The 26496-nt window shown below is 45.1% G+C and overlaps 1 protein-coding gene across 1 annotated transcript; it reads left to right on the forward strand.

Moving 5' to 3' along the window:
• Positions 1-133: 133 nt before the first annotated feature.
• Positions 134-26330, forward strand: atg2a (autophagy related 2A). The gene is made up of 42 exons (XM_071544742.1): positions 134-544; positions 981-1143; positions 1930-2079; positions 2462-2564; positions 5195-5339; positions 5639-5857; positions 6034-6133; positions 7254-7418; positions 8037-8179; positions 8645-8723; positions 9150-9399; positions 9638-9779; positions 9902-10000; positions 10237-10392; positions 11010-11283; positions 11537-11609; positions 11794-11968; positions 12106-12248; positions 12765-12889; positions 13813-13967; positions 15481-15613; positions 15772-15956; positions 16039-16119; positions 16781-16887; positions 17029-17121; positions 17523-17593; positions 18109-18185; positions 18778-18948; positions 19079-19205; positions 19793-20016; positions 20269-20498; positions 20706-20841; positions 21144-21377; positions 21578-21679; positions 21822-21906; positions 22197-22350; positions 22761-22830; positions 23003-23085; positions 23418-23539; positions 23690-23844; positions 24183-24341; positions 24483-26330. Exons 1-42 carry the CDS (start codon positions 374-376, stop codon positions 24717-24719), a joined length of 6066 nt encoding a protein of 2021 aa, XP_071400843.1. The 5' UTR covers positions 134-373; the 3' UTR covers positions 24720-26330.
• Positions 26331-26496: the final 166 nt, after the last annotated feature.

The raw sequence follows: 26496 nt of genomic DNA on the forward strand, positions 1-26496 counted from the left end.
CATACCATCAGTTGGCGTATGATAACAATAAACAACCCTGAAACAAGAGATATGCGCCAGGACCCGTCGCTCCAATTCGACACAAACGTAGCGAAAATATGAACCGAAACAACTGAAGACAGCAGGAGTACCGTCTGTTCAAACAACGTCGGACTCTCGTCGGTCCTGACACAAAGGATTTTCGAGTTTTTGTGTCAAGGGGAGAAGAAGAGTTACGGTTTACCCCCTTCCTTAGCCCCCTGTAGCTAGCTGTGAGGCTCATTCCTTGTTTGCACACTTTGTTTTTGTCTGTTATGCAGTTGCCAGAGGACTGTATTCGCACTTGTTCTCCTCCGCCACCTCTTCGCTCCCTCTCCCCGCTCTCTCTGGCCCTATGTCTCGCTGGCTGTTCCCCTGGTCGGGCTCAATCAAGAAGCGGGCCTGTCGGTACCTCCTACAGCACTACCTCGGCCACTTCTTGCAGGAACGATTGAGTTTGGACCAGCTGGGCTTGGACTTGTATAATGGCAGCGGTGTCATCAAGGAAATTAACCTCGACGTGTGGGTGAGTTTGCACAAAGAGTGTGGCTGTCAACTTCCTAGCACTCCAGGCATCGTGTGTGTTTTTCTCGGACTCATGCACCCTTGGCTGTTTCGCAATTGGACTCGAGTTCAACAACAATCTTCAGCGTCATGTCCTCAGGCTAGCTCGCCTTTCTTCGAGGAACAGCACTTAGAGGAAGCAAGCCCATGAATCTCTTAGACTAGTTATATCTCTGGCTCAACAGTTGCTCATGATTCATCAATGTCTACATACTGTCTTAAGTGAAATACCAGATATTTCCCCAGCCATGTTAGCTGTTCACTTCCTTTGAATGCAGTTTTACAATCCACACCTAGAGCCATGAGGAAAATATGAAAGCTATTGTTCTCAACTCTTTCTCCCTTTCGCTTTCTCTTTCCTTCACACTCCTTGCTGACTGTTTCCTCTTAACCCGCAGGCGGTCAATGAGCTTTTGGAGTCTCTTGGGGCACCTCTGGAGATTGTGGATGGCTTTGTGAGCAGCATAGCGGTGACCATCCCCTGGCAAGCTCTGGTGACCGACCACTGCACCTTAGAGGTTTCTGGTCTTCAGATAACATGCAGACCCAAGTACCGGACCAGTAAGTCAGCCGAAATGCCTGCCTGAGTAACCGCTTGGATTCACTGCCGGGTCTTCCATTTGGGAAACCAAACATGCACCAGTCAGCCAAGTGTCGGGTGACTGGATATCCTGGGACTGTCCCAGTTTGAAGCTACGTGTTCCTGTGTCCCTATTTGTAAACACTAATTTATCCCTGTTTTCATTACTTGTCCCCAACCCATTCCATTTGTAGAGACTTGCACTGGAAATGAGCATAGACAAGTGTTTGTTTTGTGAGTTTTAACACATTGAGATTAGTATAATATAAAGAAGCACACATAAATCTGTGTATGAACAAGCTTGTGCAAGAAAATGCATGAGACCCTATGTCCAGTTTAGGAGTTTTGAAACTTGTAATAGAGGCCACTCTATTACAAGTACTTAATCACAGTTAATTTGTCACTGAAGACCTTTATATGCTGTACAAGTCAATACAATACTGTGCAGAAAGCTCAGGGTTGCAACCATGAACTTCCATGTGTGTCGAACTCATTTCCTGAGACGAACCGAGGAGGTTATGCGTGTTTGTGTTGGATGCTGGGGTGTAATGGCCCAGTCACAAAAGTAGCGCACGCATGTCAGTCAGATCTCTGTACAAACAGGGCAAAGCACAGAGAGATAATATACAAAGTAAAAATAAACTGGCTCGGGAAAAGAGAGAAATGATGCAGGTTTGATCATGAGTCATCATTTATCATCCATTGTCTTCATGGCAACCCTGAAGCATGGAAATCACTGAATCCCATGTGGGTTTGTTTGCATCCAGGTGGGGGTTGGGACTCCCAAGGCTGGTCATCAAGCATGACCTCCAGCATGCAGCTGGCCCAGGAGTGCCTGAAGGACCCCCCAGAGGCGTCCGAGGAGCCGCCTGCTCCGCTGGAGGGGCTTGAGATGTTTGCACAAACCATTGAGACGGGTGGGTTAAAGCCGTGTGTGTGTGTGTGTGTGTGTGTGTGTGTGTGTGTGTGTGTGTGTGAGGAAGAGGGAGAGATTTTATGTGGCTATGAATGGTCCCTGTCCCAGTTTTGCAAACAAGTGACAGCAGCAGCTCAGCCTTCACAGAAACAAACACCATTTACACAGACTGTCATTATGTAGACATCCAAATTGTCCCTCAGTAATTATGTGCACTCAGTTATTTCAAACCAGCTTGGCTCACAATAATTGTGGGAATATTTCTCCAATGATAAGTTGTGCCGACATCCCAGTCTGAACATATATGGCTAAGCACTGGGATGGATTTGAAGGATCAGCGTTAATGAACCTTTGCGTGTCTCTCATCCCGTCTGTGTGCGCAGTCCTTCGTCGTATTAAAGTCACCTTCCTGGACACTATCGTCCGCATCGAGCACCAGCCCCTGGACCTGGAAACAGGTGTTGCCTTAGAGGTGCACATCAAACGGTAGGTCATAGTTTCCTTTAAAGATTCACTCAAAGAACATGTGTTGCAGATAACAAGATTGGTTGTTCCTTTGCAAACCTATTGATTCTTCACTTCTCCATCATGTTGTTGTTTGCTGTGTGTAGGATTGTTGCACTACTGTGAAATTAATTTTGATCACAATTTGAAATGCTAACAGAAACCGCATCCTCAAAAACCATAACACCAGTGGTGTGTTTCTGTGCTTTGATTTGTTGCTGAAATATGCTGATAGAATGCAGCTCATGGTGGCTGTAGAAATGTAACATCAAAGGTCATTTTTACAGTTCATTTGGCAATGATAGAAAACCTACCTCAGTTGCTTTTAATGTATTAGACTAAACTAGAAATTTGCTGGGGATCAGCAGGGGCAGACTCTTGATCTGTCCTGCAAGAGAACATATGAAGAAGTGAGAAGTGAAAAAGTGATAAGCATGTACTGCACACTCCATCAGTTGGGGCACTGGGGCACTGGGCATGGCTTGATGCATAGAGAAGGGCTTGTTGACATGAGTTACTGACTAATCTGTCTCTCTCTTCTTCATTTCTGCTCTGCTTTCTTTAGGAATTATGTATTACTCACCCGATCAAAAAGAAAAACCTAATAATTTGGTTGTGAAACAAACTTGGCAGTTTGGCATATTATCCTTTACAGCTTGACCACTGATTAAGATAAATGCACCGTTTAGAAAATCAATTCTACTTTGTTTTTTTAAGGGATTTCACATGACATTGAAGTCTATGTCCTCTGTAAACTCAACTCAAATCAGTGGTGCATTTCTGCACCATTGATTGTCATCATTGTGTATGTGCAAAAGCCTTTCCCATTTGACTGATCACTTGTATTATAGCAAGTGGAGAGGGACGATATGTGGGGCTCCTTTGTCAAAGTACACAAGTGAAGTGTTCTTATAGATGGGCCATAGCCATAAAGACATAAAAACACTCTGCAGCCCATGTTGTGAGGGATAAAAACTGTGAAATACACAAACTGGATTTGAGGCACTTCAAGTGAAAAAGACAAAGAAGCTGCTGCACAGGATGAGCTGAAACTCATTGGTCAGCAGGATTTTCCAGATCTGTCCTATCGCATAAAGGCATCCAGTTTTCTACCCAGATGCCCTGTTTTGTTGTGTTTCACTTTTTTATCACTCACATTAAAGGATAAAAATGTCTCTTTCTTCCACATCAACAGAGAGAGAAAGCAAAATGGTGGCCTGGAATCAGATTTCATCTTTCCTCCACTCACTCCTAAAGTGTGTGAGCAGATAAGCAGAGGAGGCCACTGTAGAGTTATCAAAATGCTCTCCTCAGCCTTGTGTTGTCAAAGTGCCTCCCAGTGCAGCTTGTTAAAGTCAGGGCCTGTATTCGCGAAGTCATTCAATTGAACAAGGGTTTTGTCAGTGACTGATGATGGTGTTTTGTGCTCAAGGTGCCGTCAATATGGGATGTCGTGGGAGTCGATGACCCTGAACCCTCTTTATATTGCAGTCATGATTATTCAATATGATTATTAGTCCTGTTTTGACATGATAATTCTTTCCTGCACGTTATACCGCATGTTATATCAACACATTGACTATTTTCAGCTGCAGCGGCCCTTCTAAATTAAATGAAATGTTTCAATAATGTGCCAATATTCTACAATTATTTATTATTGAAACTAAATTCGAAATATATGATTATACGCGCTAAACAGTGGATCCCTGCTATTGAGATAATTACAGTGGCCCTCAGATTGTTCCCATCCATAGCCATCTTGTCACTCCATTCATCACCAGGTAGCATCAGTTCCCAGTGTTAATTTCCTGTGTGTGTCAGTTGGTCCCACATGTCCCATGAGTCTGTTGGCATTTGAAAACGTGCAGTACTGTGGCACTGTTGAACCTTCCACGTTTTCCTGTCTTATTGACAGAGTTTTTCGGGGTAGCACTGCTGATCTGGGGTCAGTGACCAGAAGGCCCCCTGTTGTCTTTACAGCCTGTTTTTAACAGAATAACTCTGATCCGAGAGCAGTCCTGTGTGGGACAAGCATGTAACAGTCGTAGTGTTTATTTAACAGGGTGCGTCTGGAGCTAGAGTCAATGTCACTATCTCTTCTAGAGAGAGCAAGGCACTGGCAGTAGGAGTATGTTTCAGCAATCCTGACAGTGGCCAATTAATTAGGTAACTGAGAAAATCTAACATCTAGTTAAAGGTGCTATGTGTACAATTTTTAAAAATCAATATATCATTTCCAAATTGATTGTGATACCTTGGTATAATTACATAAACAAATTCAACCATGGTGGAGAGGATTAGTAGCCTCTGTCTCACATCGCAGTGGTGTTGTTAGTGCTTCTCAAAATGAAGACCATATTTTCCACACACACACAAACTAGCAGTCACATGTATGGATTATCTCCGTATGTCTAATGGTGTTATTCTGATTCTTCCATTGATCTCATGTTCATGGTGAAAACTGGCTCTTTTCCTAGGTGACTGAGGGGTTCCAGGTAGTCGAGTGTGTGTTTCTGTGCATGTAATTACGTGCATTTGTCACGGCAGAGTCCCTCCTTCATCTTTCTTCTTTGTGTGTGTGTGGGTGTGTGTGTGTGTGTGTGGTGCTCCAGGCTGGAGTACTGTGACGAGGCGGTGCGGGACCCAGCCAGCCAGACTACCGTGCCTGTCGACATCCACCAGCCCCCCGCCTTCCTGCACAAGATCCTCCAGCTGAGCTCCGTTCAGCTGTTCTACGACAGCACTGGGACAGCACAGGTGATGGAAGAGTTTCTTACTCCTACAGTACACCTAGTCAGCTAACAGAGCAGGATGAGTTGTTCTTCTCTCTTGCTAGATAATTTTAGCAACTGAAGTGAATAGAATAACTTCACAAGAATAAGTTATAGCTACTTACACAAAATGTATCTGTTGTCTTACGACCGTAAAAAGCTGCAGCTCTCATGTTTTGTGACACCTTGAATTTTACCCACAGGTGTGAAACTTGTGTCATGTACTGTATATTCACATCCAGGCACTCTCCCACTCACTCACAGACTTGTCTTACCTTTTCTTAGGGTCCTTCAGAGGACCCCCCAGGTTCCGCCACGGCTAGTGAAGGAGAGGAGGAGGAGGAGGAGGGAGAGGAGGAGGAAGATGAAGATGAGGAGGAAGACGAGAAGCCCCCAGCAGCCCCCTCCTGTCCTCCTCCTCAGCCGCTCCTCATAGGAAGCTGCTCCGGTTTCATCGAGACCAACGTCAAGATCAAACAGAACGACATGCTGCCCGGACCAAAGGTGTGTGTGTGTGTGTGTGTGTGTGTGTGTGTGTGTGTGTGTGTGTGTGTGTGTGTGTGTAACATAAGATCATCAGATCTCTCATAAATACTACAGTGATCAAACATGTGCCTGTCCTCTCTTGTTGACTCCTGTCTTTGTGTTGCTCCCCTCCTCGCTCTGTCCCCGTCTATCAGTTGGAGTTGGATGGGAAGGTGGGCTGCGTCCACATGCTGCTGTCTCCAGATCAAATAACCCATCTGACAGACCTGCTGGCAGCCCTCTGCATAGACACTGGTACAGTGAGACACACACACACACCCATTATTAGAGTAGTTGTTATTGTGATCTTTATTTGTCTAGCGCCTTTCAAAACGGTTACAAAACACTTCACAGGGGAGTAAATCTCAAGAAAAAACACAAAAATCAACAGTAAAAAGCAATTTAAGCAAAGCAAAAACTATAAAAAACAGTCAAAAACAGGAAAGCAAAACCAAAAAATACATCAAAGGCAATTAACAAAAGATAATTATATCAAAAAAGTGAATCAGAGTGATACAATCAAATACAAATATTTGCTAATTAATACATTAATTAACTTAATTTAAGACCCAATTAGCATAACTGGTTATGTGTAATATATCATGGTGATTATGGCGGGACATTAGGCAGCTCCAGTGCCTCTTGTTCAGTAGTGATTTAAAAGATGATGGTGATTTAGCCAGCTTAAGCTCCTCAGGCAGGTCACTCCAAAGTCTAGGATGTAGTTCTTGCATTAATAGATCTTGTTTGTCATTTTGACCTACCAGAACCTCCAAGAAGGTGTTTATCAATGAAACTTCAATATTTGAAATAAAAACCAGGGCCTCTGTCACCCAACTTGTTAGGAGGGCACAGACACTAATAGCTTATTTACGTTTTGTTAGTAATAACTCTAAATCAGTCAGATGTATAGCTAGGGCTTTTATGAGAACATGAATATATAATAGTCAAAGTAGATAGGCTTCAGAATAAAACAGCTTTTAAATGGCTTGGAGATTTCCCTCCTCCTCTCAGTCAGCGATGGCAAATACTCCTTTATCCAGCCTTAGTGCTTATGATGAGTCAGCTGTACTAGGCATACCTACATTCATGTACCCAGACACACACACACATATACAGTATATGCACATCAAGCATGCATTACTTCCACTGATCCAGAGAGTAATCAGGTGCCCACAGGCTTTTGGGATACATAATATAAAACTATTTTCCACAGTATGAGGGCTCAGAACAGATGCACACAGACCCAGACAGTAACCCTGTGCTGTTTCCTGCATAGCCCAGAGCTAGAGAGTAAGGTTGCAGACGTCTGTAAATGCCTCTTAAATCTGAGGTCACACACATGAACTCAGTACTCTGTCCTCCCCTCCCCCAGAGCCAGAGAGTAAGGGCGAGGGGGTGCACAGCCGTCCTTTAGACTCCGACGACCTGCGTCTGATCGAGGAGGACCTCGGCAAGCAGCTGGGCTCCAGCCCCCGGGACAGGGAGTGGGACACCGAGGCCGACCTGGAACCCTACCTCAGCGGCCTGGAGAACGGAGGTACGCAGGGCAGCACAGGTCCGCTGCACCTGTCTTTCTGAGATACAGCATAATGTTAGCAGGCATGCTCCGGGATGTTGCTTTTCAGCCAATACCAGTCACCGAAAACGCAAAGTGAGATATTTACTATCTTTAAAAAAGTGTAACCTATTTTTACAAAATGGTTTGGTAGCACAAAAACAAAACAAATAAAACAAACTGGTACTATGATAGTAGATAATTTGTCCTTAGTTGATAACCCCTTTACAGACTAGATTCATTATATTTTATTGAATGACTTAATTTCAATCAATATAACATCAATATACAACATTCATATATAGCTAAACCTACAGCCTTATATTTATTTTTGCAAGTTATACAAGGTACAGGAAATCAGCCTTCTGCCTGGCTGCGTTAAATGCAGAGATCCAGCCTTTCGTATTGGCTGTTAGTTCAATGAAGAACCCAACCTGGAGGTGTAATACTAGTCTCTGTAGTGTCTAGAAAGAAGAGTGCTGATCTGGACATGGCTTTGAAAACACTCTAGCTGCTCCTTCCCTCTTCTCCTCCTCGCAACTTTCTGTTATGTGTGTGTTTTCAATAGTTTTCACTGTGCGTGTGTGTGTGTCCCTACAGAGATGTTTTACTCCATGGGTCCTGCTGGGATGACCAGCAGTGTGACGTCTGTGCGCTCCGGCAGCGAGCTGTCAGACAGTGACATGGAGTCCTCTACACACAGCCTGAACAGCCTCACACAGCCTGCAGCTCTGTCTGCACAGGTACAGCCTGCGTCTGTCTGACTGTGTGTGTGTGTGTGTGTGTGTGTGTGTGTGTGCGTGCGTGTGTGTGTGTCAACATGGCATCTACATCTACATTTCTCTGGAGAGACTAGTACAGTAGAGCTACAAAATTACACCTAAAATGACCTAAAGTTTAGATAATATAATACAGAAGTACTAGGTGAAGAAAAAAAACAGGCAGAAAAGCAGGTTTTTCCATGTTTCAAGGATATGATTCTTCATTTTTTGGACCTTTGATTATTTTTCTAATAGGAAATTACTGCTGTCCTGCTTTTTCCTTGTTTGTTTTTTTGCCATGCTGATCACATCATTTGCATTTTCTAATGGATATGTTTATGTGTTTTATAGAATGCATTACCAACCTTATAAATCTACTCCTCAAATCACCAATGAAGGCAATAAGTCCATATCAGATCTGATAGTTGATATATTTCCCCCTCCCAGGGCATGATGAACTGTCCCAGGCGATATCCTGTAGCGGGCTCTCTGTCCAGCCTGCCCCAGGCCAGCAGCCGCATCAGAGGTAACAACACTGCACTGTACAGGACCGACACACGCTCACTAAAGGGTTTGTATCAGCCCTGTGAAGGAATTCAGCTCTAAAATATCTCTTAAGTACTGGACCACCATGGAAATCATCCCCTTTCAACACTAAGCACTCAGAAGAGCTTTTCACATAGCACTGAGCCCAGGGCTAAATAATTCTGCAGATTCTGCTTTGGGTTTTAAAGTTATTGCTTTAACATAATTACAGCTAATATTTTTCTCCCCATGCTATGCCACTTTTGTGAATTTTAATCACCATGCAGCTGTTCTCTTTTCCTACAAGGCCTGCTTGTTGTTTTACCAAATTGCTATGTTTTTCATTTTAATGTTATTTTTCCAAATGAAGTGTTCTGAAAAAAGACATAAAACACGGCACACTGAACTCTCGTCCTCTTCCTTGCAGGACGCTCCCACGGTGGCCCGTCAGAGCCACTGAAGCCCGACGCGTTACTGCGACTGACACTGGGCGGCCTCACCCTAACCCTGCTGCAGGATGACCCGCCCCCCGGGCCAGACGGAACCTCCTCATTGGCCCAGGTGTCTCAGGTGTTCTTCCGGGAGCTGGCCTTCTTCAAGGACAGCATGTTCAGCGAGAGAGACTTCCACCATCTGAGAGGCAGCTTCGCCAAGGCCTGCCCGCACTCCCACCTCAGGTAGAAATACACACACACACACACACACACACACACACAACCTTTTGGTGAGTTGTAATGCATGTAGACACAGCTTCTCTCTTCTCTTCTCAGCACAACACAATCTGTAGTTATTTCTGACATATACTTCTTTCTGAATAAGCTTCCTCTCATAGCTTAAAGTGTCTCTGCCTCCCTCCCTCTCTCCCTCCCTCTCTCTCTCTCTCTCTCTTTCTCTCCCTCTCCCTGTCTCCACCAGACTGACGGGGGCGGCGGTGCAGGTTGCATGTGAGATGCGCAGCGGGAGTCGCCACAATCGGGCCGTGACCTCTGACCTTTCCTTCAGCAGGCTGGAACTGTTAGAGTGTCTCTGGGAGGACAGCAAGCCTCAGTACAGCGAGGTAGAGGATCTGTCTGTGTAGCTCTGTCCATCTCTCCGTCTCTCTCTCTCTCTCTCACCAAACTTAAGGAGTACGCCATTAGATTAGAGTACATCTCTCTCTCTCTCTGTCTCTCTCTCTAGTTGCTCCAGTTCCAGAGAGCTGGTTTGTTCACAGTCGGAGCTGCAGCCAGACCGTGTGCTCAGTTACACTACGGCCTCACCGAAAAACACCTGCGCAAGGTAAATACACACACACAAACACACACACAAACACACACACACACACACACACATTCAGACTTGATGTGTACCAGTTTGTGTGCATAGCATTTGGCACATCACAAAGGAGTAGTGTTTACGTGTGTATGTGAGACACCATGAGACATGAAACCATGAGACACTAAAACCTCCTTGAAACCCAGGATGATAATGACAAAGGTGTCATGGCAAAATTGTGTGTGTGTGTGTGTCTGCAGGGTAAGCAGCGGGTGGTGCGTCGAGACAGTGTGGTGAGAGTGGAGCTGGCAGAGCTGACCGCTGAACTGGACCTGGACATCCTCAGTCGCCTGGGGAGCCTGAGCAAGGCCTTCAGCCACTGTCCCACACAGACTGCTGGACCTGGACACACACAGGTTGGACACACATGGAATTTCTAGAACATCATGGGATCTTAAAAGATGTATTCCAGACAGGGAAAATTAGGGAAGTGATACATTGTCTGGGGAAATAAGGGGATATTGGGGAATTGTACAAATGAGTCACAGAAATATACCAGAATGTATATTATAAATTTGTTTCACACATTCATTGCATTAGAGAGTGACTTTTAGCTGATCTTCTCCACAGCAGCCCAACTTTTGTGGTAACCACACTGTTCACCCCTTTAGAACTTTTCTGAGCTAAAAAAACATTAAAAAAAAGGAAGGAATACAATTTTTAGGTCATGGAAGCGCTCCAGCTTAGTTATGGAAAGTCATGGAATTTTACATCAACCCTGAAATGGAACTAGCTTTTTGGAAACTGCCCCATGAGATAACCGTCTTGTCCGACTTTAGCCTATTTGTGCTGAGACAGACATGAATAAAAATGCTACTATCCCTCTCTCTTACTCTCTCTCTGCTTTCAAATAGCCCTTGAGCAAGGCACTCGACCCCCAACTGCTCCGGCAAATCTGTAACAGTGTGACTGTGACTTTCCCATGATAAATGAATATTAAGAGAAACCTCTCTCCCTCTCTCTCTCCTCCCAGACCCAGAGCAGTGAGCTGTACTCCTCCTTCTCCCTCCTGTCCCCCCACGCCGTCCTCAAGCTCCGCTTCCCCATACCGGACCTGCGGCCCCTGCCCAAGCGTCGTCCCCCCACCCAGAGGGCGGTGCGGCAGGAGACCCTGGTGCTGGAGCTGACGGAGCTGGAGGTGAAGCACCAGGAGGCCCCGGACCTCCAGAGCGAGCAGGCCGCCCCGGGACAGCCCTCGGGCCCCTGCCTCACCCAGCTGCTTGAGGCCTCCTTCACCGACCTGCACGGTGATTGGGCACACGTGCACGCACTCCTACTTCGTCTGTACTGTCTGGTCGTTCATAAAATCTCCAAAGATCAGGATCATCCCTCAGCATCTCTAAAATCTTGAAGATCCACTCTCTTAAAACGTCATCATTTTGTCATCCAAGGCTCCAAGGATGTGTTTTTGGCTGAAGTAGCCCTTTAAAATGCAAAAAGCAGACAGAGAATGGCATTTATAAATTCTCACGAACGATGTATGTGTTTTGTATCCCCCAGGGTCATATGAGGGCTGGGAGGCAGGCTCCTTTCCCTGTATCAGAGTGAAGAGGAACCGTGACTCCCTGCCCAGGTCAGTGGTGGTGACCCTGAGGATGATGGGTAGATCTGTAATTCACACAGAACATATTTATGTGTTGGACTACATGCTGCAATATAGCAGAAATCACGTTTTACAATACCAAGGCTTTCCTGGGGGATGCGGGGGGATGTCATGGCATTCACACACTTCCTTCATCATTTGCCCCTGCCATCAGGATATCGGTGCGTGTGAGCGGAGGAGAGTCCCAGGGCCCAGGAGCGGGTCTCGGTGGGCTGGGCCTCGGCCTGGCCAGGGACCTGGGGGCCACGTTCTTCGAGAGCCACTGTGAGCTCCACGACAAAACCAGCTCTCCTTTCTCCTCCAACCGCACCATGTTTGAGACTGAGGAGGTGCGCTGGCGCAAACACATACACACACACAGAAAAATACACACATACATCTTCTCCATCAGCCATCTCATCAAGAATTCAGCCTTAACTTTCTCCTCTCCTCTCCCTCTCCCTCTCCCTCTCCCTCCCTGGTGTAGATGGTGATTCCAGCCGACCCAGAGGAGATGTGTCAGTTCCAGGCCCAGTGTGTGGCCCAGTGTCAGTGTGCCATGGACATCAGTCTGCCGCTGGCCTACATCCTCCTGCCCAGCAAACAGGCCTTCCAGAGCATCTACAACAGGTACACCACCAGTGTGTGTGTGTGTGTGTGCGCGTACATGTGCATGCAGTCATCTACACTTACATTATCCAGAGTATCCTCAAACAGTCTGAAAAAGTCCAAATTTGGGGCCTTCAAAAGTATTAAAATGTCTTAAATACAGTTATGAGAGGTCTTATTTTTTCACCATGCAATGATGCGCTGTATGTACAGAACAGGGTTAAACCTAAATGGATTAGGACTATCCCGTAGGATACTTCATGTCCCTCAGCAATTAATTTCCTGTTGTCCTTTTTCTTATTCTGCCCATTTATAGTGTCAGAACTTTCATTAGGTATCTGTTCAGTCAGAAATAGCTGCCTTTGCTAGCTTTCTTTCTTTACGTCTTTAAATTGGTCTTAAATTAAATTCCAGCAGGCATTAAAAGGTTATATAATTAACATAACCACACTCTTCCTCTTTGGCTCTTTCTGTCTGTCGGTCTCTCTCTCTCTTGCTGTCATCCTCGCTGCTTCCCACTCCCCTTCCACCCCATAGGATCAATAATGATCTGCTGATGTGGGAGCCCCCTCCCCCTCCTCCCCCCTCAGCCCACAGCCCCCACCCCAGCCGCCATCACCGCGACGACGAGTTCCAGCTCTGCAAGTCGGCCTTCAGACTGGGTGAGTTTGACTGCTGCTTTGATGGGGAAAACTGAGACATTTTCCATTAGTCTGAAGAGATGAGCCAGTCAGTCAGACAAAATGAGGATCTGTCACTAGTAATATGTTTTTTACAGGTCCACCTTTCATCCTGTCATGTTGAGATACTATCATTTTTTGTGAATTATAGCAATTTGATTCTGTTATATTCTATTTTATTGGGTGTCATCAACTTGAATTATATCAGTTCCCGCTCTGGAAAAGTTTTGGAATTAGACTAAATGTCTGGAAAACACCCTTCAGTTCAGTCCTGATATGCATATGATTACACATTTTATGTAGTTGTAGACCCAGTGTCATTTGACATATTGTGATATTTGTCTCTATGTCTGTTTGTCTCTAAGAATAATCTTCAGCTTTAGACTGATATAACCTAGTTGACAGTCTTATTGGCCAACGGCTGTCAGCAGGCGTCATCATTATCCTTTCTGAACCACTGAAAATATACCTATACACTTTTATCATATTTTCATATCATTCATATCATAGTTTTTTACATTTTGATGATCTCAAAGTTTAAGTCGTTTTTTCTTTGTTTTTGGGAGATAGCTGTGAGAGAGGGATTCTTAAACTCAGTGCTGATCTCTTTCAATGTTAAGAGGCAGAATTCACCAGCATACTCTCTGATTTGGCATTGCATTTTTCACATAATTGGGAAAATAACTGATTTTCTACTGATTTCCTTGCCTTGTCTTGCTCATGGGAACCAATAGTAGCAACTAGCCAGCCAAAACATCTTGTTCTGAACATACTGATCAAGCAGCTTTTGCATTTTGAACAAGCAGCGCTCCTTGCTGTCCTTATCTACCAATGACTAAAATGAAATGACAGGTAAAGCTTTTTTTTAAATTTCTGTCTTCTCTCTCTTTCTCTCTCTGTCATAGACTCTGATTCTGAGGAGGACGAGCCTCCGTTCTACTTGGCCAACGAATCATCTGGAAGAAGACAGGTGGAGCCCCGCCCTAACCACACCCTTAGCCTCCTCTCCCTCACAGTCGTCATTGGCAAGGGCCGCCTCCAAGCCATGACAGACAGGAAGGTAAACCATATGGCTGATAACCATATTATTATGAGGGTACTGACTTTAAAGAGGATTATGCATTTGCTGTGATGATTTTAATTGCTGGGGATTTTGAATACAAGAATCCTTAACTTTCATATAATCAGAAAAGTTTTTTAAACCCTTAACTGGGTTTGCTGGCTTTATCCACCCAATCAGGGCTCTACAGTATGAGCAAAATGCTCGCATTTGCTCCTACTTTTTTTAAAAATGCGAATGAGAGGTTGAATTTAGGGGCACCGGTGTGAGGTAGGGATGCAGCGATTAACCGATAAAACGCCACGGCTTTCTAACCGTAAGCATTTTAGAAGCTGCGGTATCTCCGCCTGCGACTCAGAGCTCTTTAATGCAGCCTCACGTTCGCACGAGACTGCGCCTGTCAAAACTTCTCAGAGAGAACATCTCTGTTTATGTTTGTGTGGAGGCTAATTAGCTAACAGAGAGGAGACAACATCCAGCTTTTTATCACCAAATAGTGCCTTAAATCAGCAGTGTGGAGCATTTTGAATTCCTACAAAATGACCGACATGCATGATCAACACAAGGTGATCAAAGTAACTTGAAACACGTTTCACTTGGCATCAAGTTGCTCACTGAGATGTAGAGCTGGCAGGGGATTAAATATAAATCAACAAAGTGTGAGTTGGACTTTCAGTGCAACGTAAGCTAAGATCAGTAAAGCAGAAACAGGGGTATTGTAGCGCCCATCATTACTTTATATACTTTACATTTTATCAAAGCTCACCAACATGCTGTGAAGTATAACAGCGTTTCTTCTCAGCAGTGTGTCTTCCATTCGTGGGGCTGAATCAGCTGTTCGGGGCGATTATTTACAGTACTTTCAGTTTACATTTGTATCAGGTTTAAAAGACTAATCTATTGCACTAAGTCTAATTTGTTTTTATTTGTCTTCATAAGGCAGCTACTGTATTTTTTTTCACTTTCAAATGGCAACTATTGTAAATTCTAATAGGCAACTAGGCTACATACCTTTTTCCACTGTGTTTAAATGCGCTTTTTTTTGCAGAACCATAACAAATGTACAACAAAACCTGTAATTATAAAATTCTCATTTGATTTTCCCTGGCATAATAATTGTGAAACCGTGATTTTTCCTCACACTACAATGTACAATCATAAGCTCAAACCGTTGCCACCTGTGGCTCAAGAGTATTTGCTCTGTGCAGTGACTGGGCAGATAGCAGTCTCCATGAAAAGTAACCTGGCTGCTAGAGTCTGAACAGCAGACAGACCGGGACAGACACTCATAACCAAAACCAACAGTAACATTTGTGCTCCTAGACTTTGCTGTGTGCTCCTGTTTTTTTCAACTTAGGAGCACCAGTGCTCCCTGGCAAAAAGCTTACCGTAGAACCCTGCCAATATTCTATTTCTTCCACCTGCATCTGCTTTTGATTAACTAATTTGTAAATGAGTCTTTCTGAGCCATTTCCCTTTTGCTCCATCTGTTCTCTCTGGGGTTTTTTTTCAGGAGGACCAGAATCACGGGGAGATCGTGCTCGACCTGGAAGGGGGGAAGATATTCAGTGTGGCGCAGCACCAGAACAACCCCAATCTAAACTTCCTGTGTGTGGAGAGCAAGCGAGTGGAGCTCTACCATCGAGGTGGGTGTTGTCATGTCGTTTGCAAAGCCAAACAAATTGTCTCAACATAGTTTGTTTTGTATTTCTCCAGTTCATGTAATATTGAATGGTATGTATAACATTTAAATAGACATTTTGGATCATCAATCACAATTTTTTTTTTCCACACACCACTACAGCGGTGGTGAAAGACTCTCCCATCCCTGAGCGGTTGGAGATGCCCAGCTTCACTCCCCCAAAGCACCTGGACCCTACCATCTACCCCACAGAGGTGGGTGTGAGCAGCGTGAGCGGCAGGGAGACTGAGCCTCAGATGCTGTCCACAGCCATCAAAATCACCCTGGACCCCCAGAGGAACGTCAAGGTAGGTCGTCCTCACACGTTTAGTTTCTCCACTGATGCATTTTTGAAATTAAACTACTATTTGTTTCTGTGTCTCTTTGTAGGAGTTCCTGGTTGCTCTTCGACTCCAAGGCGCCACCATGCGACATTACATGACCCAGACCAATCAGAGCTGGCATGAGCAGGTAGGAGGAAGCAAGTCCTCTATATTGTCCTGCTCTTTCAAAGTGCATTAAAGGAAAAATCCACCCTAAAACACTATTCAATTAAATTCAAGGTGCTTTATTGGCATGACAGTTCACAAACACACAAACAATATTGCCAAACACTAACACTTTTAAAAACAGCTTGTTGTTTGGTGGTGGATTTTTCTTATTCCTGTGGATAACAGGCCAAATGTAGGCAACGTGATATGTCTAGCTACAATGGGGTTTAATAGGAGAAAAAAAATCTTATTAGCCTAGCCAGTAGCTATTACCACTATCCTGCTTTCCATCACAGGGCCAGCCCATGCTCACTCAACAGCCATGCTATTTGGTCCCAACAGAAAACCAAATGAATGTAAAAGCACTCTCCCATTCTTGCTTCCAGAGTCAATTTGGCTGTGCTACACAGTAACTGGGATATGGTCTTATAGTAAAACACTATGTAACAAAACTCAAAGCCAAGTAGAGCTGCAGCCAATTGCTATTTGAATTGATTCATGTATTTGTAGGGGATTGATCTGGTCTAGTGCAATCAAACAAACTGGATTGTTCAGGAAAATGCAAACCATACTCAGGTTAAAGTCAAAATGTTTGACTGGCTGTGTCTTCTGCCGACCGAGTCTGTGTTTGTTTGTTGTAGCTGGTTGACTTCCTGGATGTCATCGATGACCCTATCCTGGGATACACACCGCCTGCCGTCATTACCGTCCTGCATACACACCTCGCTACCTGCGCTGTGGACTACAGGTATATACACACACAAAGTGCTGCAGCAAACTGTTTTTAATGTAATGAAATGATAGTGAACGTGATACATTGTGTAAAACTTTCATACCCTCCTCCCTCCTCTGTCTCTGTTTTCCCCCTCTGTCTTTCTGTCTCTGCCAGGCCCCTGTATCTGCCACTGCGAGTGTTGTTCACCGCAGAATCCTTCTCTCTGTCCAGTAATATCATTGTAGACACTGCCACCTTCCACCTCAGGTACAGTTCACCAAGATATACACTATTTGAAAAAACTACTGTCTACTCTTACAAAATTGCTGATTGCAGATTGCTGATGTGAAAGTAAAGCACATTGCAGTTTAATATCATTTTAAGACTTTTTGCTTACATAATAATGAGGATGGCATAATCTGTGTTTTTGAAATATTCTCTGAATTTGAATTTTAGGAAGCACAGCTTTTTCTAAATTACATAAAAAATCTGAGATGATACTATATTAGTGACTGTGATCAACACGGTAATTCTTTCACAATATTACATTTGTTAGAATGTATGATAATCAGTGCAGCAAATTTTTCATCATATTGCTGTTAGTTTGTGTTCTTTGTGTAAAATCTGTGTGGAAGTAAGTGTGTGGTTTTGTTTTGTGTTGCGGTCAGATTTATCCTGGATGACTCTGCCCTCTACCTCTCTGACAAGTGTGAGACTGACACTGTGGACCTGAGGAGAGGTGAGACACAGGGTGCAGGCGTGTGTGTTCCGTACACAAGTTATTGTTAGTTAGAATATACTGCTTGTGTGTTTGTGAGAGAGAGGGCAAAAGAGAGAGTGTGCTTGCCATTTCCAACTCCTCAAAATGTGTCGCACTCTTTCATGAACCAAAGAAATCTCTCTCTCTCACACACTGCACACACATGAGTACATACACACACACACACACACACACACACACACACACAGAGGGACCGAATCAATCTATTTTGTGCAGTCACTGCGGTGTATGAATATGGTATGGATATGATTATGGCCTTCATCACTACAGAGTTACAACAGCACTCTATCAGCATCCAAGGCAGATGCAGGCATGCACGCACGCACACACACACACACAAACACACACACACATGCAGTACTTTGTCATTATATACGCTTCTATAGTTTTTATTGTTAGTTGGAATACATGTGTCTGTGTTTGGGTCTGTGAGTGTGTGTGTTGTCATCATGGGCACTATGTATTTTCCCCAGACTATGTGTGTGTTCTGGACATTGACCTGCTGGAGCTGGCCATCACCACATGGAAAGGCAGTGATACGGGCAAGCTAGTGAGTACACACACCATCTGTTTACATACCTGTGTTTCCTCCTCATTCATTCAGCAGCGATGGAGCACCGCAGCAAGAAAATGACCACCCCCGCTAGACAAAATGACAAACAAAACATTATAATTTAGCTCAGTTTCTCTCACAAACCACTAACAAGCATAGGCCCAATGTTTATAAATACGTCTTTTATCATAATGAAGTATCCCTATAAGAATAGCTTTAGACTTGCACTTAAAAACTAGGATCAAATTGGAGTTGGACATGGAACCAAAACCAACAAAGCAACAGTAAACATGTCGTTCCCCACAAATGATGCAGTCACCCTTTGGACCAATCAGTAACAAGGTATACAAGTGTGAAAAGGGTCACAGTTTAAAGTCTGTTATGTAACAATGCAAATACATTTTGTAGGGCCATTTACACTGTCTGGTAGTCTTTTCTTTTTGGCATTTGTGTGAGCCTTCCTGCATACTTCCCTTTCTTCTCTTCATGCACTTATCATTCTTTCCCTCTCTCTCTCACCACCTTTCTTGATTCCCCCCTACTTTCTTTAAATCTTTTCCTTCTGCCATCCTCTAATCCTGGCTTCCAGAGTCAGCCTCTGTTTGAGCTTCGTTGCTCCAACAACGTGGTTCACCTCCATACCTGTGCTGATTCCTGCGCTGCCCTGGTCAACCTGCTGCAGTACCTGGTGTCCCAGGGTGACCTGCACCCCCCACCGCGACACGCCTCGCCCACCGAGATCGCTGGACAGAAGTTACCGGTAAGGCCTGGGTGTTCACTGGAGACATTCCCGTGGCTGCGGAAAACAGACTGGCTCAATGAGAGTGCTGTATAAAGATGACATAAAACTGTCTTATTTCTATGTTAATTGTCTGGCTTTGTTTCCTCAGCTGTCAGAAAGCCCCGCCTCCCTGCCGCCCTGCCCACCAGCTGAGACCGCTGAGATCAACCAGTACGATCTGGCTGATGCCTTGATTGACACAGAGAAGAGCCAACGAGAAGAGGGTTTAGATCCAGGTACTGTAGGTTTACTACATTATAATGGATGCTGTTGATTCACTCACTGACACAAGGCTAGCATAATACAAGTACAGTCCCACAGTGCATGCTTGGTGATGACCTAAAGTTCTTTCTGGATACAAGAAGGATTGAGGGAGTTGTATGGAAACTCAAGACGATGTGATTATTATTATAATTATTCTTTTACTTCCTTTTATTAGATACTCAATAAGGAACAGATATAATAGAAAGTAGAAAGTGATTTTCTGAAGCGCTGTAAAACTGTGACGAAGCTCACACATATAGAGGAGTGAATCATTGCACCTTAACTGATTGACCTGAATTTGCTTGGTGATAAATGTGGAAAACCAACAACCCAAGCCCTGGGTCATAAAATTGAACCCACCCAGTAAAAAAAGTAAAAGTTTTATGCAGCAAAACTGCTGTATGCACAATGTGAAATGTACTTAAGAGGTTTTAAGTCACTGTGGTAAGTAGAGGACTGTTTACAATGCCAGCATGACTATTCCAGTGATTTTGCACATCTTACTGTATTGATTTCTGAAAGTGATTGATCAGCCCTTGGTTCTGTGCATTATGTCCAGGTTCACCCTCAGTGCCACGAGGCTCGCCCGTCTCCGTCTACCTGTTCCCCGGTGAGGCCTCCAAGCAACGCCCCTCCGTCCTGCAGGGGGAGGAGTCTGAGCTTGACGGACTGGTTGCCACGGCAACAGAGGCGCAGGCCGATATGATGTCAGAGGAAGGCTCTGAGGGCTCCACCGACAACGACGACTTCTGCATCCTGGAGGCTCCTGGCATGGGCATTCCTGTGAGACTAATTTGGCTTCTAATTAATTTATTTTCCTCTTCTACTGTTTTCCTTTCTTCTCATCTCTCCTTATGTTTCTGTTCTATCTTTCTTGTAATCTTTTCCTTCCCCTAAAAGTTACTTTCACCCACAGCATGTCACCTTTTCAAAATTAAACTGAATGCTTCCTCACAAAATAGCCACACAAGGAAGCTGTGCCATTTGTCTGTCTTATGTGTACCGAGTACTGAGTGATCCCTCTCCTCTCCCCAGCCCAAGGATGGTGAGCCTGTGGTGACGGTGCTGTCCCAGGGGCCCATAAGGGTGAAGGACGGCCACTTCTCCAGGCCGCGAGGCAGCTCGGACCTGCTGCGGGCCCCCAGCCGCTTCCCTGTGCCCCAGAGCAGGGTGGTGCTGCGGGAGGTTTCTGTAGTCTGGCATCTCTACGGGGGCAAGGACTTCGGGGGCAAGCCCATGTCCATACATGCCCAGCACGTAAATAGGTAACACACACACACACACACAAACACACAGGAGTTATAAGTAGGTTCCCAAATGCACAGAGATTAACTTTCTTATTCAGTATATACATAAATGGTCATTGTTCTTTTTCTATGAGAGCTTGCATTGTTTGTTCTCTCTCTCTCTCTCTCTCTCTCTCTCTCTCTCTCTCTCTCTGTCTCTCCCTCTCTCTGTCTCTCCCCCTCCAGGGGTCGTTCAGTCCCAGCCGGTGTGCGTGGCTCCCCGTCCCGCTCTGTGCCTTCCTCCCGACCCCAGAACTCCTGGCGCTGGGCTGGAGGCAGCGGTCGTCAGCACACACTGCTCATGGAGATCCAGCTTACCAAGGTGTTGTTGCAACTCTGATTTAATAACAAAATGTTTTCACCAAAACTTCAGAGCACTAGTAAAAAATGGGAAAAACTACATTTGTTTTGGCATGTGGCACCTGCATCCCAATGGAATGATGCAGCGGTAACGGATTTTCAGATTTGTAACACTTTCATTGGATTGTTAGACATTCAATGCATCAACAGGTTTACAGATACCTCCATACTTTCCAAAGCATAGCAACCTACAACTAAATTCCCACAGCACCCCTTGATTTCAAAATCAATTTTCAAAAATGTTCTTCCTGATTTGTCTCCCAGGTGTCCTTCCAGCATGAGTCCTACGCGGTGGCGGTGGCTGGGCAGGAGGGAGAGGGACTGGTGGGAGCCGGGGTCGGGGTCGGGGTGGGTCCGGGCGGGGAACAGCCCCTCTCCAGGCAGGTGTTCATCGTCCAGGAGCTGGAGGTCCGAGACCGACTGGCCTCCTCGCAAATCAACAAGTTCCTCTACCTCTACACCAGTGAGAGCATGCCTCGCCGAGCCCACTCCAACATGGTGAGAGGGGAGAGTGGGAGGAAGGGAGGGGGAAAAAGGGAGGGAGGAAGAGGGTTAGGATTAAATTGTACCTGACAGGGTCTAAACCATCCTGATGTGTGTGTTAAACCCCACTCATCTCATACCACAAGCAGGTTAAAATGAGAACTACTACCAAGGAACTGTATGTAATATTGATGGTGTGTGTTTGCTCGTCTCAGCTGACAGTGAAGGCCCTGCAGGTGTGTCCAGAGTCGGGCCTCGGGGGTCCAGAGTGCTGTCTCCGAGTCAGCCTGCTGCCCCTACGACTCAACATTGACCAGGTACCACCGGCTCCAGAGACTAAACACTGATGACTACTGCAGAGCCTAGTCCAAACCTAGTCTCAGTCCAAGTACATGTGCCCCCCAACCCTGCCCAGGGGATACTCCACACCTAACCAGACTTTCTTTCTCTCCTCCATAGGACGCGCTGTTCTTCCTGAAGGATTTTTTCAGTAATCTAGCTTCGTCTGTTAACCCTTACCTGCCTGTGGATCCTGCAGCCGAGGGTGAGCTGCATCTTGTGATATCTCTTTTTTTCTGTAAGCAAGGTGCTGTTTATGGATAGGTGATTTAAGTTGTCCCTATGGTGAGATGAATTCTCACTGGTTGCAGGAGGTAGATGGCAGAAGTTGTTGACAAACCGATCAATATTTGATCCTAGATTTATGTGAGACCGAGGTCTGCTGAAAATGTATACGTTTCCTGGTATTAATTAACAACTGACTGTTATTTGAGACCCTTTGTTTAATGGAAGCGTTATAATAATCGTTCCTTTATGTTTTGGCTCCCTCTTCAGTGAAGGCAGACCCCTCCCAGAAGTCGTCTGAGGAGGCGGAGTCAGCTGGCGGTCTGGGACCCGACCTAACAGCCTCTGTGGAAACTACCTATAGCGAGCAGAGCTCCTCCTCTGCTGGCTCCACCTCCTCCTCTGACCAGCCAATCTACTTCCGGTATGCAACCACGAGGCTTTGAGGGAGTCTGATGCTGCATTCACATCATATGGGAAAGATGGTAGAGTAGTAGGGTACTTGAAAATACCATTCACCTCAGCTTTCAGGTGGTAAATACTACTTGGGGAAATTAGGGTTTGGCGATGGACCCCCATTTCTCAGACTTCCTGAATTGACATCAGCATCAAGTAAATGCCTGCTGTCAAGTGTAGGAAATGATGTATTGTATTATCATTTGAAATGAAACCAACAAAATGAACGATGTTTATCACATAAGTAAATTGCTCAGTCAGCCTTTCCGTGGTGAAGAAAGGTTTAAAATTATTCAATATTGATGTGGTCTCTCTCTCTCTCTCTCTCTCTCTCTCTCTCTCCCTCTCCCTCTCCCTCTCCGTCATCATGTTTTTCAGGGAGTTCCGTTTCACCTCTGAAGTGCCTATCTGGCTGGACTATCACGGCAAACATGTAGTCATTGAACAGGTGAGAGAAGACAGAGCAAAACTGACAAGCCAGCACCTCATCTGTCACCTGGCAGAACCAAAAGCTTATACTGCAGAAACATCAGTAGGCTTTTTGGAGTATCCTTGATTAGAAAATGGTCGTTTAGGCAAACTTTCCCACTCCTGACCTTTGACCTGCTCTGCTTTCCCAGGGAACGTTTGCAGGGATTCTGATTGGCCTGGCCCAGTTAAATTGCTCAGAACTGAAGCTGAAGAGGCTCTGCTGCAGACACGGGTAGAAACACACACCTCTCCACCAACACAGACATTTGTTAGATCCAAGAAAGAGGTTCTCTAACTAGGAGCGCTGATCTTCAGTTTACATATTATGCCCTTGTGACATTTATGACACTGGGATCTCCCTAGGGATCATCAGTACTCTAATTTGTAAATGTCCCAAAAAGTCCCAAGAGAGCCTCTAAATGGCATCGTCAATATAAAGTAACTTATACCTTCTAAAGCCTTTTGAATATTGTTTCAGACTTTCTGAGACTAGATCATCTTGTGGTGTTGGGTTTTCTTTTTTCTGTCGTAATTTCTTGCTCTTTCTCCCGCAACCCTTCCTAGTCTCCTCGGCGTAGACAAAGTGATCCAGTATGCCGTCACCGAATGGCTGACCGACATCAGGAAGAATCAGTTGCCGGGCATTCTGGGAGGTGTTGGCCCCATGCACTCTGTCGTCCAGCTGTGTGAGTTGATGCTGCTTGCAGCTTTAGTAAACGCTCTGTAGTACCCTGTGTAAGCATAGGTGATGTGTAACATCGATATCTCTTTTTTCCTCTTTTATCTCATGGTTCATTCTCTTTTTCCTTTCTTTCCGTCTCTGTGTGGTTCTCTAGTCCACGGAGTTCGGGATCTGTTCTGGATGCCCATAGAGCAGTACAGGAAAGACGGACGCATTATCCGAGGTCTCCAGCGGGGGGCAGCGTCCTTTGGCACCTCCACAGCCTCGGCTGCTCTGGAGCTCAGCAACAGGCTGGTGCAGGCCATACAGGTACTGGACATGTAAAGGATACCCAGTCATCTGCTAGGTCTAGATAAATAGTTGAAGAGGCTTGTGTCTGGCATTGGATGATTGGGACCAGTGCAGGTCATGACTGTGAAAAAGTAGGTGGGTTAAAGATGTAGAACAGGGCCGCCCTAAGGATGTGCCATGGACCAAATTTGGCCCTGCAGATATTTGTTTGAGAGAGTAAGATATTCAATGAGTCTATTTTGATGACATATATGAATGTAAAAATGTAAAATGAATAAAACACTGTTGTTGTTTCTGTCCTGAATCCTTCATATATCACTTTTAACGCTGTTGGTGTCCCTGTGCCCCTCCTGCAGGCCACAGCAGAGACGGTGTACGACATCCTGTCTCCAACGCCCCCCCTGACACGCTACGCCATCACCGAGGGCCGGGCCCCCTCCAGCCGGCCCCGCCGAGCCCCGCAGCCTGCAGACCTCCGAGAAGGCGTGGCCAAGGCCTACGACACCGTCCGAGAGGTGGGTCCCCTAACCTGTCCTGTCAAACAGCCAGCGGATAGGTTACCTTCTATAGAAAGGGGGATCCAAAATCAGCACTCACACATTCCACCTCTTCATACATTCATTCTCCCATCTCTGGCCTCTTTCTCTGCTCTCCAGGGAGTGATCGACACGGCTCAGACCCTGTGCGACGCAGCGTCCCGCGGCCACGAGCAGAAAGGTCTCCCCGGCGCTGTGGGCGGCGTCCTGCGGCATACCCTGCCCACCGTGGTCCGTCCCCTAATAGTGGCCTCCGAAGCCACTTCCAATCTGCTGGGCGGCATGCGCAACCAGATCAAACCGGATGCCCGGAAGGAGGACTTCTTAAAATGGCGCACGGAGGACGGCCAAGAGTGATCACTTTGTGTCTGTGTGTGAGAGTATGCGTGTACATGTGATGATGATTTGGGAAAGACTCAATTAAGGGAGTGAATCAAGCGATTGAATGTGTATGTATGTGTGTGTGTATGTATTAATGAGAGACTGAGAGTGTGTTCCAATGCAAAAAAAAGACTAACTACTACTGCAGTGACTGACACCCAGTATTTTACATGGCTCCATTTCACATGGACATACAGATTCAAGTTCTTCTGTTTTTCCCTTCTGATGCAATCAGCAAGAGCTCTGCTCTTTTCCCTTCTGGCACTAGTACACTAGTATGCAGATTCTCACTGTTCTTTTAGTATGCAAACATATCATCATCGCGCTCAGCTGACTTCATGGTTTTTAGCTTAAACCTATCATGGGCATATGGGATTATCACTCTCATGGTTTCCTACGTTGTTTATAAGAAACATGCTGATCAGTGGCTCTCCCTGTACTTGAGTTTGTGGGTCTGTCTGTGGTCTAATTCACCCAGCGCTAGATGTGAACTGAAATGTCATCATAGGAAAGGGTTTCCAGGAGATGAATTTAGATATCAGTTCACCTTGTTCGGGTGTATGGTGTGAACTGACAAGTGAAGTGACCCCAACTTTGGTCCACTTGGATCAGTTATTGATGTCCGGTCTCTCCTGGGAGATCCTGATAGTGGCACAGGGAGACTATTCTAATGAAGTGTCCTTTGCTGAGATCCCTCCGGAGGTTGCAGTGGCAGATGGTTTTCACCCTGACCTCACAACAACACGCCATGTGATTGGTTCAACTTTGGCCCCACAATGCTCCCACTCCCCCAATGTTGTCATTTGTGCCATAAAGCTTGCGGAGTGCTCTTTTTTTTTTTAATAGTTTTTGTTGCCTTCCTCAGTCCTATATCCTCCCTTCTACAATATAATACATACTGGCTCATATTCATTCACATACTTGACATGTATCCTGACTGAATAGAAACACAGGATCAGATGAAGCCTCAAAATTCTATTGTGCATTGGATTCTGTTATTGCTCCACAAAGGCAAGTTTGTTTTAATTGTCTCTATGAACAGTATGTGTAACCCACGGCTGATCTCAGTGCTTAGTCTCTTATGTGTGTTTCTGTTTCTGTTGAGAGTTGGAGAGGGGGCCTGGGGTTTGTATTAGCCTGCTCTGTCTTCACAATCGCTTTGCCCACTTCTTTAGTTGCCTTCCTGCATTTTTAATTTGTTTTTGTTTTGTTTGTTTTTTTAAATTTTGTTCAACATTAGTATTAATTGTCATACTCATTTTCAAAATAATGGAGTTGTGAGGATGTGAATCTCTGGTGGTGATGGAAGAAGAGAAATGGGGGTTTTGTGGTAAAAACGTTTTACATTTTTATCTTTGTTTTGTTTAATAAGTGTAAGGGGTGTTTGTCCCTGTGTGTGTATGCGTGTGTGTATGAGAGAGAGAGCGAGTGTGTGCGCGCACGCGCATGATGCATGTTTGTGAGGGTGACAGGTTGATACTTGTTACACCTCTTGTGTGTAATTACTATTTACTATATCATAAGCTGTATGAATGACCTGTATAATACAAAGACAATGAGTATACAAAATTAATACAAAAATAAAAATTTGAGTATAAAAACTGAACAAAAACTGATTTGCCTGAATATTTTTCCTTTGATCAACTTGAATATTACAATATTGTGAACAGGCTTGTACAGAGCCAAAACTATTACATTGGTTATAAACAGATTTTTACGGCCTGGCAGTGTACAGTGTGCGATATTTAAATAA

This window comes from Centroberyx affinis, unplaced genomic scaffold (assembly GCF_046629955.1).
Source record: "Centroberyx affinis isolate AG114_WGS23_722 - 3 ecotype Tasmania unplaced genomic scaffold, CSIRO-AGI_Caff_v1 ptg004649l_1, whole genome shotgun sequence".
Lineage (NCBI taxonomy): Eukaryota > Metazoa > Chordata > Actinopteri > Beryciformes > Berycidae > Centroberyx > Centroberyx affinis.

Bases quoted from the DNA above. Each gene is read 5' to 3' on its own strand.
- atg2a (XM_071544742.1), top strand. From the start codon at position 374: ATGTCTCGCTGGCTGTTCCCCTGGTCGGGCTCAATCAAGAAGCGGGCC. The intron at 13,968-15,480 runs GTAAACCATATG...GTTTTTTTTCAG, and splicing joins AAGCCATGACAGACAGGAAG to GAGGACCAGAATCACGGGGA. The intron at 15,614-15,771 runs GTGGGTGTTGTC...ACACCACTACAG, and splicing joins AGTGGAGCTCTACCATCGAG to CGGTGGTGAAAGACTCTCCC.